This window comes from Mustela putorius, unplaced genomic scaffold (genome assembly GCF_011764305.1).
Source record: "Mustela putorius furo isolate JIRA1106 unplaced genomic scaffold, ASM1176430v1.1 tig00003911_pilon_pilon_pilon, whole genome shotgun sequence".
Lineage (NCBI taxonomy): Eukaryota > Metazoa > Chordata > Mammalia > Carnivora > Mustelidae > Mustela > Mustela putorius.
Window position 1 is genome coordinate 2,172,009 of NW_025422058.1, and position 13,982 is coordinate 2,185,990.

Sequence of the window (13,982 nt, forward strand, 5' to 3'; positions counted from 1 at the left end):
TTGTAGATCCATGACCTTAATCATTGCGAAGTGACAGTGATTAATTCAGTAATATACTATTTAGTACTCCACATTATTGAGCTTAATTTAAAAATCTGAAATTATTTGGAACCTAATTAATCTCATAATTACCTATTTCTAGGTCTAGTCAGGAGAGTAAGATAAACTTACCTTATAGCAATTACACATTTGGGCTCTGGGGAATAAGACAGAGGTCTTTTCTTACAGAGGCAATAGCATTATAAGTCTTCTATTAACATTGCGTGGCTATATTTTTAAATAAAAATATGTTGATTTTTCTACACTTTCTACAGGGACTCACAAAATACCCCTGTGACACCAGAGTGCCAATAAAGTTCCCAGCATCTAAACCCAGCATGAGTTTAATACGCATGAAACCCACAGGTTTCCAATGTGACAAATGCTGGCCTTGCTCAACCACCACCTCTCTTTGAGATGCAGAGGTACCATTAAATGAGTTTGATTATGGACATGTAATACTTCCAAGCCAGTGGCCACCTGAAACTGGTCTATTTGGAGACTGAAAAGAACATGGGGACACAATAGAGGAAGTAGAGAATTTAAAAAAAAAAAAAAAAAGAAAGATGAGGGGTAGGAGTCAAGATGGCAGAGGATTAGCAGACTGAGATGATGTTAGGTCACAGGAGTTCAGCTAGGTAGATATCAAAGCATTCCTAACACCGACAACCCAACAGGAGATCGAAAAGAAGAGCAGCAATTGTAGAAACAGAAAATGGACCACTTTCTAAAAGGTAGGATGTGTGGAGAAGTGAATCTGAAGGGACGGGAAGAGAGGCTGTGGAAGGAAGGGCCAGCTCCCGACAAGTGACAGAGCAAAAGTCTGCTCCAGACTGGGTGGCTCATTGGATTAAGCCTCTGCCTTCAGCTCAGGTCGTGATCTCAGGGTCCTGGGATCGAGCCCCACATTGGGCTCTCTGCTTGGCAGCGAGTCTGCTTATACCCCCCGCCCCATCTGCTGCTCTGCTTACTTGTGATCTCTGTCAAATAAATAAATAAAATCTTTTTAAAAAAAAAAAAAGTCTGCTCCACCGAGGGACATCATTCCAGAGTCCAACCAGGGGTGGAGCCCTCAAAGGGACAGTGTGGTCTCAGGTGCTGTGAGGTCACAGAAGGATCGGAGGTGTCTGAGTGTAGCAGAGCACACAGGTATCAGAATGGGGAAGCCAGCTACAGAGATGGAGCTGAGGAGCAGATTCTCAGCTCAGAGTTACCTTAAACTGTGATCCATGGCATAGTCAGGCCCTGCTTTTTGAGCAGGGACCCCATAAATGGCAGATCTGGGGAGACCCAACTTCCTTCTCTGGAGGCAGGAATCTTCTGTGTTTGGAGAATCCAAACGGGGCTGTGTGCCAGAGACTGAAATGTTCGGTCACTTGGAGCAAAGCTGGAGGCCAGGGAGACAGGAATGACTGACTGCTTTTCTAGGAGGGCTCACTGAGGAGTGGGGAACCAAGCTCTCAGCTAATCCGGGCCAGAGATTGGGAGGCCACCATTTGCATTCCCGTCCTCCAAAGCTCTATGGAAAACATTCAGGGAACAAGAGTTCCCAAGAACAAACCTGATCAGATTACTTAAGCTGGCCCCTGGCAAGGGGGGCACAGTTGGACCTAGGGCAAAGACATCTGAGAATCACTAAAACAGGTCCCTCCCCCAGAAGATCAGCAAGAACATCCAGCCAAGACCCAGCTCACTGCTCAAGGAGAATAGCAGAATTCCAGAGGAAGGGAAAGCAAAGAATGGAATTCATGGCTTTCTCCCCATGATTCTTTAGTCTTGCAAAGTTGATTAAATTTTAAATTTTTTCTTATTCTAAGTTTTTTTTAACTTTCCTATTTCCTATTTAACTTTTATTAACTAGTTTATCTTAACAATACCTTTCTTAAAAAGACCAAACTTTTAAAATCTCCATTATTACAGTCATATTTCATTCTTCATTGGATCTAACTTTATTTTTTGTATACATATAGGGTTTTATCTTCTAAAAAATTTTTGGCATAATATTTCTTCTAATACATCAAAATATACCCTAAATATAGCACAGGGTATTGTTCTAGTCTCCAGCCTGAGCACATTCTCTCCACTTTCTTTTTCCAACCAAATTATCAATTCCTGTTTTAGAAATTTTTAAAAATTTTCATCTTTACAGTCATAGTCAATCCCTTCGTCATTTTAACCTTATTTTTGTATATATACAAGTTTTTCTTTCTTTAAAATTTTAGGAGGTACTCTCTTCTAAGGGACCAAAATATACCCAAAATATAGTTTAAAAAATTAAAGAAAAATCAATTTTCACATATATATATACGCGTATATATATAAATTTATATATATATATAAACTATATAAACCTATATATATATATATATATATATACGCATATATATATATATGTGAAAATTGATTTTTCTTTAATTTTTTAAAACTTCTTTTTACCCCCCTCACTTATCCCCCCAATTTTGGTTCTCTTCTGATTTGGTTGGTATACATTTTCCTGGCATCTTTAACACCCTTTTACTACTTTGTTCTCTCACTCATATAATCTTATCTGGATAAAATGACAGGGTGGAAAAATCACCACACACAAAAAAAGAACAAGAGGCAGTATTGAAGGCTATGGACCTAATCGATACAGACATTGGCAATATGTCAGATCCAGAGTCCAGAATGATGATTCTCAAGGTGTTAGCTAGGCTCGAAAAAGGCATGGAAGATATCAGAGAAACCCTGTCTGGGGAAATAAAAGCCCTTTCTGGAGAAATAGAAGAACTAAAATCTAAACAGGTTGAAATAAAAAAGCTATTAATGAGGTGCAATAAAAAATGGAAGCTCTTACTGCTACAACAAATGAGGCAGAAGAGAGAATTAGTGATATAGAAGACCAAATGATGGAGAATAAAGCAGCTAAGCAAAAGAGACAAACAAGTACTGGACCATGAGGGGAGAATTTGCAAGATAAGTGATATCATAAGATGAAACAATATTAGAATAATTGGGATTCCAGAAGAAGAAGAAAGAGAGAGGGGGGCAGAAGGTATACTGGAGCGAATTATAATAGAGAATGTCCCTAATATGGCCAAGGGAACAAACATCAAAACCCAGGAGGCACACACAACCCCCATCAAAATCAATAAAAATAGGTCCATACCCCGTCATCTAATAGTAAAACTAGCAAGTATTAGTGACAAAGAGAAAATCCTGAAAGCAGCCCAAGACAATAGTCTGTAACATACAATAGTAAAAATATGAGATTGGCAGCACACTTATCCACAGAGACCTGGCAGGCCAGAAAGAACTGGCATTATATATTCAGAGCACTAAATGAGAAAAACATGCAGTCAAGAATACTATATCCAGCTAGGCTATCATTAAAAATAGAAAGAGAGACCAAAAGATTCCAGGACAAACAAAAACTTAAAGATTTGTATACACCAATCCAACCCTACAGGAAATATTGAAAGGGTTCCTCTAAGCAAAGAGAGTGTGAAAGTAGTAGACCAGAGAGGAATGGAGACAATATACAGTAACAGTCACCTTATAGGCAATACAATGGCACTAAATTCATATCTTTCAATAGTTACCCTGAATGTAAATGGGCTAAATGCCCCATTCAAAAGACACAGGTATCAAAATGGATTAAAAAAATAAAAAAGCCATCAATATGCTGTCTACAAGAAACTCATTTTAGACCCAAAGACACCTCCAGATTTAAAGTGAGGGGGTGGAAAACCATTTACCATGCTAATGGACATCAAAAGAAAGCTGCGCTGGCAATCCTTATATCAGATACATTAGATTTTAAGTCAAAGACTATACTAAGAGATGAGGAAGGACACTATATCGAACCCAAAGGATCTGTCCAACAAAGAGATATAACAATTTTAAATATCTATGCCCCTAACATAAGAGCAGCGAACTATATAAACCAATTAATAACAAAATCAAAGAAACACATCAACAATAATACAATAATAGTACGGAACATTAACATCCCCCTCACTGAAACGGACAGATCATCCAAGTAAAAGATCAACAAGGAAATAAAGGCCTTAAATGACACACTGGACCAGGTGCACATCACAGTATATTCGGAACATTCCATCCCAAGCAATAGAAAAACCCACAGCAAATATCATTCTCAATGGAGAAAAACTAAGAGTTTTTCCGCTAAGTTCAGGAACAAGGCAGGGATATCCATTATCACCACTGCTATTCAACATAGTATCAGAAGTCCTAGCCTCCTCAATCAGACAACAAAAACAACAACAAAATTAAAGGCAGCCAAATCAGCAAATAAGGAGTCAAACAATCACTCTTTGCAGATGAAATGATACTTTATGTGGAAAACCTAAAAGACTCACTCCAAAACTGGAATTCAGTAATGTGTCAGGATATAAAATCAGTGCACAGAAATCAGTTGCATTTCTATACACCAACAACAAGACAGAAGAAAGAGAAATTAAGGAGTCAATCCCATTTACAATTACACCCAAACCATAAGATACCTAGGGATAAACCTAACCAAAGAGGCAAAGAATCTGTACTCAGAAAACTATGAAGTACTCATGAAAGAAATGGAGGAAGACACAAAGAAATGGATAATGTTCCATGCTCATGGATTGGAAGGACAAATATTGTGAAAATGTCTATGCTACCTAAAACAATCTACACATTTATTGCAGTCCCTACCAAATACCATCAAATTTTTTCAAAGAAATGGAACATATAATCCTAAAATTTATATGGAACCTAAAAGACCCCAAATAGCCAGAGGAATGTTGATAAGGAAAGCCAAAGTTGGTGGCATCACGATTCCAGACTTCAAGCTCTATTACAAAGCTGTAATCATTAAGACATATGGTACTGGCACAAAAACAGACACATAGATCAATAGAGCAGAACAGAGAGCCCAGAAATAGACACTCAACTCTATGGTCAATTAATCTTTGACAAAGCAGGAAAGAATGTCCAATGGAAAAAAGACAGTCTCTTCAACAAATGGTGTTGGGAAAACTGGACAGCCACATGCAGAAAGATGAACCTGGACCATTTCCTTACACCACACACAAAAATAGACTCCAAATGGATGAAAGACCTCAATGTGAGAAAGGAATCCATCAATATTCTGGAGGAGAACACAGGCAGCAACCTCTTTGATCTCAGCCACAGCAACTTCTTCATAGAAACACAGCCAAAGGCAAGGGAAGCAAGGGTAAAAATGAACTATTGGGACGTCATCAAGATCAAAAGCTTTGCACAGCAAAGGAAACAGTCAACAAAACCAAAAAACAATTGACAGAATGGGAGAAGATATTTGCAAACAACGTATCAGATAAAGGGTAGTATCCAATATCTATAAAGAATTTATCAAACTCAATACCCAAAGAATAAACAATCCAATCAAGAAATGGGCAGAGGACATGAATAGACATTTCTGCAAGGAAGACATCCAGGTGGCCAACAGACACATGAAAAAGTGCTCCAGATCCCTTGGTGTCAGGGAAATACAAATCAAAATCACAATAAGATACCTCATCACACCAGTCAGAATGGCTAAAATTAACAAGTCAGGAAATGACAGATGTTGGAGAGGATGCAGATAAAGGGGAACCCTCCTACACTGTTGGTGAGAAAACAAGCTGGTGCAGCCACTCTGGAAAACAGTATGGAGGTTCCTCAAAAAGTTGAAAATGGAGCTACCCTATGACCCAGCAATTGCACTACTGGGTATTTAACCTAAAGATAGGAATGTAGTCACCCAAAAGGGCACATGCATCCGAATGTTTATAACAGCAATGTCCACAGTAGCCAAACTATGGAAAGAACCTAGATGTCTACCAACAGATGAATGGATAAAGAATATGTGGTATATATCTACAATGGAATACTATGCAGCCATCAAAAGAAACTAAATCTTCCCATTTGCAACAACGTGGATGGAACTAGAGGGTATTATGCTGAGCGAAATAAGTCAATCAGAGAAAGACAATTATCATATGATCTCCCTGATATGAGAAATTTGAAAGGCAAAGTGGGGGACTTGGGGGGTAGGGAAGAAAAAAATGAAACAAGATGGGGTCAGGAGGGAGTTAATCTTTAAGTGACTCTTAGTCTCACAAACCAAACTGAGGGTTGCCAGGGGGTAGGGAGAGGGTGGTTGGGTTACGGACATTGGGGAGGGTATGTGATATGGTGAGTGCTGTGAGTTGTGTAAGCCTGACGATTTACAGACCTGTCCCCCTGGGGCCAGTATATGTTAATTTTTTAAAGTAATTAAAAAGGGACACCAGGTGGTTCAGTGGGTTAAGCCTCTGCCTTCAGCTCAGGTCATGATCTCAGGGTCCTGGGATCGAGCCCCACATCAGGCTCTCTGCTCAGAAGGGAGTCTGCTTCCCCTTCTCTCTCTGTCTTTCTCTCTACCTACTTGTGTTCTCTCTCTGTGTCAAATCAATAAGTAAAATCTTTAAAACAAGTAATAAAAAAATCTATTTGTTCTATTTCTGAGAGTTGCTTGTTAAAGTTTCTAGTGATAATTGTGAATTTATCTTCTTCCCCATTTAGTTTTGTCAGTTTTTGTTTTATGGACTTCAAAGCTCTGTTATTAGGTGTATTATGTTCAGAATTGCCCTGTCAGTTGATACATTCAATACTTTATCATTATAAAGTATCTGTCTCTAACTTGGACAATATTTCTTGTTTGAAGTCTACTTTGTCTGATAGAAATGCAATTACACTAGCTTTCTTATGATTTGTGTTTGGATGGTGTATATTTTTTCTATCTTTTTACTTTTAAACTCTTTGTGACTCTAAAGTATGTATTCATATTGGCAAGATAAATTTCAGTCTTATATTATTCATTCTGATAATCTCTGTTTTTAATTGTAAGTTTTAATCCAATCACATTTAATATAGTAATTAATATAATAAAAAAGGAAAGATGAACGAAGAAAGGAAGAGAGGGAAGAAGGGAGGTAGGGAATGGATGGGCTAAGGGGAGGGAAGGTATGGGAAGGAGAGGGGAAGAGAGGAAAGTAAAGGACAGGGATGGGGGAAAGAGAAGGGAATGGAAGGAAAGGAAAAACAAAAGGGAAAGTGAAGTTAGAAAATAGCATATATTAAACTTCTATATGAAAGCCATCACACAGGGGAAGATGTATATCTACAATCTGTTTCAAGAATATTGGTAGATATTTGATGTGTTCATTTTCTTCTACAGAATTCATGCCAGATTAAAAAAAAAATATATATATATACAGCAAATGCACTCACTTAACATATATAATATCAGCATAGCGTTGGTAGGGATTTCAGAGAATGTCTGTCCTTGCCTCTCAGCCAGTGAGGAAACTCATCTATGCCTCACGTGGGAGATAGCCATGGGCCTCTGCCTTAAACCTCCAAGATTGGAGAGGCATCCTCTCAGGAAGAGATGGCTCCTTCTACTCTTGGACAGGTCTAAATGTGAAAACATTTCTGAGGATGGACAATTTGCCTCCCTTTCATTTCCATCGAGTGGTCCTAGCTACTCTGTAGGCCACTAAATTTCAGAGACTGGAACACACCAACTGCCCACTCCTCTATTTTCTTCTTCAGCCAAACATCACTCTGTTGTTCATTTTTCCTCATCCCAAGTGGTTGCCAAAACATCCACCATTCTGCTGCCAGTCTGTAAATGTCTACTTTTTAATTGACAAAATATTTGGACAATTAAAATATGCTTAAAAATAGCATTATTACTTCAACCTTAGAAAGTATAAAAAATGCTTAATATATAATCAAGATAGAAAAATATGTATTGTACACTCATGCACATGGCATAAACTTTTCCTACACTATTTAAAGGCATGCAATCCTTAACCTCATAAATTAACATCACTTTAAAACTCAAAGCTGTTAATAACCCTTGAGATTCTAATAATAATCTCTCCAGAACTTCATCTCACCCTTCTCATAAATATAACAGCATATTTGAAAAATGGCTAGAAAGAAGCCTACTTTTTACTTCTAAATAACCTGGTAAAACCCTGAAGATAAAGAAGGAGCATGTAAGGAAAATCTTAAAGAGTAGGATATCATTACAGCCGAAGGAAAGGCAGAGGTGATCGGAGAGATTTTAGTTCAAGTGGGTAAAAGAAATAGTGCAGAATGAAACAAAATTGGAGAAGCACTAGAGCCAGTATTAGAATACAAGATTCTAAGCGATGGTAAGAACTGAGAAGTCTTAAGGGTGGGAAGTATTGAGATGACCTTTACAGGAGGGAGGAGGGAATACAGTTATTGACCCTACACAAGGTCACAATATATACCATTACACATCACCTGTCCTTGGCCTCCTTCCCTCTGTGAGAACTCTTACACTGTAATCAAGTTGCATTTCAATCACTTGTCCCTAGCCTAGCATGATATTTGAATTATTTTCAGTACCTTCTTAATATAAATTATAGGAACATTGTATTTTCAGAAGTTCCATTTCACTAAATGTTTTCTTACATCCTCATCTTTTAAACATCCTTCTTCTGGGGTTCCCGGGTGACTCAGGTCGTTACGCATTGGACTCTTGGTTTCAGCTCAGGTTGTGATCTCATGGGTTGTAGGATCGAGCCCCACACAAAGCCATGCTCCCTGCTCAGCTCAGAGTCTGCTTGAAGATTCTCTCCCTCTGCCCTTCCCCACCCCCATGCACACTCTCTCTCAAATACATAAATATAAATAAATAGATAGATAATTAAATAAATATCCTTCTTCCAATCCAAAAGCCATCTTAGGTCCTTGGTTTTTCCAACTGCATACATTTTTGTTTATACAGCTTCTCTCCGATTTCAGAACCACAAGCTCCTTTCCTCCTTTGGTTTTATTCACCACAATATTCACTCACATGGCACTGTACCGTTCATGACAACCAGACAGATATTTTCCTCCCAGTACTTAATTGAACAAAACATAATCCCTGCCTCATTCAGGTTATGGAAGATGACAACCAAGCCAAAATCTAAAGCAGTGAATGTTTTCAATGACCCACAAAAGTCAAAATACAATTATATACACTTTACAAACCCCTTTAGGATTATGCAAATCTGAAACATCCTATAAATTTGTATCCAAATGATGTCTAGAAGATTGGGGGAGGGATGGGAGCCTCAGCTGAAAAGCCCAAATGTAAAAGCACAAGTAAAATGACACATTAGTGACAAAAAAAGTTAGCAGAGAAAAATACATATGATAAATTCATTCAGTGTTATATCTCCTCTCACTTCCAAACTCTCAAAGCCATTAAGGCTCAGTTGAGACCTACTCTTTGCCCCACTTACAGAAGACACTTTATAAGCAATGAGAAAGCAGTTTACAGTTTCCTTTAAGTTAAAAACTTAAAGTGAATTCCAGAATATGCCATTTTGGAAAATGTGTGTAAGCCCTTACTATCCTGTCTGATAATCAGGAGGCCTCTTTTGGGAAAACCAGTAGCTTTTACATTTTTGCTTAGGGGTAGATGGGCCACTTAATCTGTGCGGTCCTGCTCGTACTTTTTAGGCTTTAATTATATACATTGTAATTAACACTGCCAGCACTGTCATCTTTTAATAGGAAGTCAAATTATATATGAATGAACCTGATTCACAGAGAATTATGTCCTCTACATCACCTACTTTGCAAATGTTATTATTTAGAGTACAGCTGCCTGATTTATTTTGAGAACCCTAATTTTACAGATGTCCCCAACAGTGATTTGGATGGAAATTTTCAAATTCTCTTAAGATAGATACTTTGAGCAGAAAATAGCCAAAACACAGCCAACTACCTTTTAAATATTCTCCTATATAGTTGCAGCACAGACTCTAGTCTATTAGGATTCTCAAGACTAAAGAGATGAATTCTAGGAACCCGGCCTAAAAATTAACCTGGAAGAGGCCATTTTGAGTCCGAAGCAGAATCTATTCAAGCATGTGGCAGAAATCCTGAAATTCTTGTGTGCTCTGGGCTTGGATATATTTGCCAATTTAACATGCATCATTATTGAGGCAATTGCATTGGAGGGCTTCATTATCCTGATATGATTATTCATGTCACAACTATCTGAATAAATTCTTCCTTACTTCCTTGCTCGCATTTTGAATACTGGCACAAGTTGGGTGGAGGAAGCCTTAAAAAGAATAATCCCATAAATATAATAAGCAGATGCTCAGTTTAAAAACCACAGAATATACAGACTTCTATTGAGAGATTACCCTCTGACAGTAGTGCTCCAAGTTATTTATGCACAAAAAGGCATATGTCACATACACACCCACATTCAGCATGGTATAATTTAGCAGAGCAACCAACAAATACTGGCAGGGTACTGCTCTCTGTTCATATCTTCGAGAGTACTTATATACAAGGTACTTAGAACGAGATAAATGCTACTACTTTCAAGGCAAAAGATGAATATTATTTGATCCTGCAGTTTAGAGGATCAAAAGAATAAAAAGATCCTAAAAAAGTAAGACTCCCTCCCCTGCCTTTGTACTGCATAGAGGACTTTCATGAGAAACAGTTCATCACAGATACCACACAATGGTGAAGAAGTCAATCTTCTACATCTGAGCACCTGGTGCATTCAGATTCAGATTCAGAAATCACTATTCCTATGCCTGTGGAAACATTACTCATCTAAAGCCAAACAGACATGAAAAATCAAGCACTATTTGCCACTGTCTCTCTAAGCTTTCTTCTTCTAAAGCTGGTTCACTAAGATTCCAGAAAGCTTCATCAAACATCTGGTAACAGGAGAGATTACACTGAGAATAAAAACACATCCACATTTAGCATCAGCTACCCAGAAACAAAGAGATCACTGGTCAGGTTTAAATCTTTCAAACATGGGGAGACTTTTATGAAATTTTCTTGTAAACATACATATTAACAAAATACAATGTGGTCAAGAGTTTGAAACTTATGGATTTTTGCAGAAGACACCCTGTGATGGAAATGCACTTTGGTAGAACACTCAGTGAGACACAGCAACTAAAATGGACCCAGGCTGGCTACTTAGGTAGGCAGCAAAGTCCAAACTGAAACAAAATAGAAGAATTACTCCAGATATCTTCACAGTTTATTAATTACAGATTATGTGAGAAGTTGTTACTAGACTTAGGCCATCAAAAAGGCCTACTTTGTAAAGTATAAATATAGTTCACAGTCATTGACACAGTAGTTGAAATAGTTATAATGTACACACTTGGGAGAATTTTTTTTGCCAAACACACACACACACACACAAAAAGCAATGTGTGAGTAAAGCTGTTCAAAAGAGGCCTCTAAATTTCTGAAAGTGTTACTAGCATGCCTGGTGCTTGTCACTGAGGTACAAACGAAGACCATCTATTTGGATACCACTGAGGCAGCAGAAGAAACTGACTATACAAAACATTTCCCCAAGACATTTCCCCTTCACTGTTCATTGCATGTTTGTGGTGAGGTCACCTTGAGAAAAATTCAATAAATAAGTCCCATTAATTACTAAGTAACAAACATGTTTGCAATTGTAAAACATTAACCACTCCTTTATGGATGTCTAGAATGTCCCAGATACGAGGCCAATAGTGCCCAGGGCAGATTGCTGCTATCTATTTTCTCCAAATAGACTTTGAGAAAAGTTCAGCTTTACAAAGAAAATAATGGCAACAAGTAATTAATTTTTTTTTTTTTTTTGAGTCACCAGCTTTAAAAATCCCATCAGAAGAATGGAAGCTATTTAGCCAATGCAAATGGGCAGCTTCTTAAAATCCCCTCCTTCTGGGGGAACAAATCCGACTTACCTAACAAGTCAGTGTAAAGTGCCTGTTCCAGGTCGCCCAGCATTGTGAGGATCACATCCTCGTCCAGATGAGCTGTGCCTTCCCGCAGGCAGCTTTCTCCCTCCTCCTCAGCCCAGCTCCTGCTGATGCTGCTTTGCCTGGAGGACACGTTTTCATCTTCAGACCTGCTATCTTCATCACTCTCGCCTTCCAAGCCCTTTCTGGAAGACCAGCCCTCCAAGCCCTCACTGCCTGACTGGCTAGCGGGCAGAAAGCTCCAGGCCCCCGGGCCGCCGGTGTGGTACAGGGACTGGACAGAGCGCGAGACAAATCTGGACAGCGAACGCCTCTCCGCATAGTCTGATTCTCTCTGGCTGGCCTTTGCGGCATTTCCAAACCAGTTGGAAATGCGCACAGTGGGTCTCCCCTCCCCTTCGCTGGTGAGGGCAAGATTGGTCAGAGACTTCTGCTTCTGAAGGCAAGCTCCCCTTCGCCTTACTTCTTTGCTCCGAAACACAGAGAGTTCAGCCGGCCGCTGCATGGCTCTTCTAGGGGCTTCTTCTTTTCAACTGGACCTCATATTGTCTTTTACACAGAGAGAGCAACTGGCATTTTTGGTTTTAATTAACACATGCACTTCAGTAAAAATCCCAACAGGTGCCAACATTCACATAAGACTCTAGAGCGATGGTACAATTAATCAGTTGCCCACAATCAAGCTTGCCACATTCTCTTTCTAATCAGCAGTACTTACAAGCATTTTGCTTGAGTGTGTCTGAAGCAGAAAAGAGTTCACCAAAGACACTGCTCCAGCTGAAAGTAGCACAGGAAGCCAACTACGTTTTCCAGTCTTCATCCAATCACGTGTCTCAGCAGGACGATGGGTCCACATTTCCCTGTATCACTTCTGTGTTCCCAAACGTGAGGCACCAGAGATCTCACTCCCGGTTTTTTGTTTTATTCTTTTCTTCTCTTTCTTTCTTTCTTTCTTTCTTCCTTTTCCCCCCCCTACTTCTCACCAGCCTTTCACTGATCTATGTCTGCAGCTCTTGACTCTAGATGAGCTGACACGTTGCAACGCATACAGCCTCCGCATCGGAGCCTCCTAAGAGCAGAAATTTAGCACCGAAGCCCAGTGCTGCACGAGCGTCTGGGGCTTTAGTATTCCACCTGCATTCTCAGATCTATGGCCCTTCCTTGCTGCTGCAGTGGATGCTGCTGGCTGCCATGGCAGCAAACATCCTGCTAAATTAGAACAGAAGCACGAAAGCGGCTGTCCAGCCTAGAATGCCACAGGTTTCAAAGCCAAGCCCGAACGAGAGGCTACACTATTAGCCCTCTGCACATTTAAATCACTCCTGGCCACCCAGCCCCAGATGCGGACACACACACACACACACACACACACACTCTCTCTCACACACTCACACATTCTCTGATTCGGAGAATGACAGACTAATTCTCTATAGCTGCAGGCAGCTGAAGCAGGCAGATCTGCCTTCTGAATGTTGGGATTTGTGCTGTAAAAGCACAAATCAAATTCAAGAGTGTAAAGGACCTAAAAAACGTAGCATGACACTCTCCACTGGCTGGCAGATAATGCTTTAAAGGGAAAGACTTCACCTCATCTGTCAAGGGCTTGTTATGCTTAGCTATTTAGTAAAATCCTAACAGGACAATTAAAAAATCAAGACTTCTTCCTGTAAAAATTAGCAAAGAAAATAACTCAAGAGGATTTTCCCCAATATTTTCACTCAAAGCATAATTAAAAGTTGATGTCCAAGAATGCAGAAAATAAGTATGTGACAAAAAAATATAAAATACAAATTGTGTTTTTTGATACTGAGCATTTTTTCTAGTCTACTATTGCAGAAGCACTAGCTCTTTGTTATTTATTATTTTAATAAAAACAGACAATTTATTATATTTATCCTGTACTGATTGTGTATATTCACCAGCACCCCAAAATTCTAAATTTAGGAAAACTTTTAAAATGCTTATTAAGTTAGTAGGGACCACGTGTACTATTTAAAGCTAAGGAGAAGAGTATTAAAAATTTTTTTGAGGTTTTCTGCCCGTAAACATTCCATATGAAAAAGAGGAAAGTGGAGAAATACATAGAAATATTGGTGCCTTTCCAACTGATAAGTCCCTATCATTTTCTGAACT

General features: G+C 39.0%; 1 protein-coding gene across 8 annotated transcripts in view; it reads right to left on the reverse strand.

Annotated features, from left to right (window-relative positions):
• NAV3 (neuron navigator 3) overlaps positions 1-13,982 on the reverse strand; it is a 597,791-nt gene that overhangs the window by 165,682 nt on the left and 418,127 nt on the right. Inside the window, exon 1 of one of the 8 annotated variants that reach the window (XM_045069077.1) lies at positions 11,835-13,502. The exons of the other annotated variants lie outside the window; for them this stretch is intronic. Within the exon in view, the coding sequence (XP_044925012.1) occupies positions 11,835-12,354 (520 nt within the window). The 5' untranslated portion in view covers positions 12,355-13,502. Of the gene's footprint in view, positions 1-11,834; positions 13,503-13,982 lie in introns of those variants that run through there. 8 annotated transcript variants of the gene reach the window in all.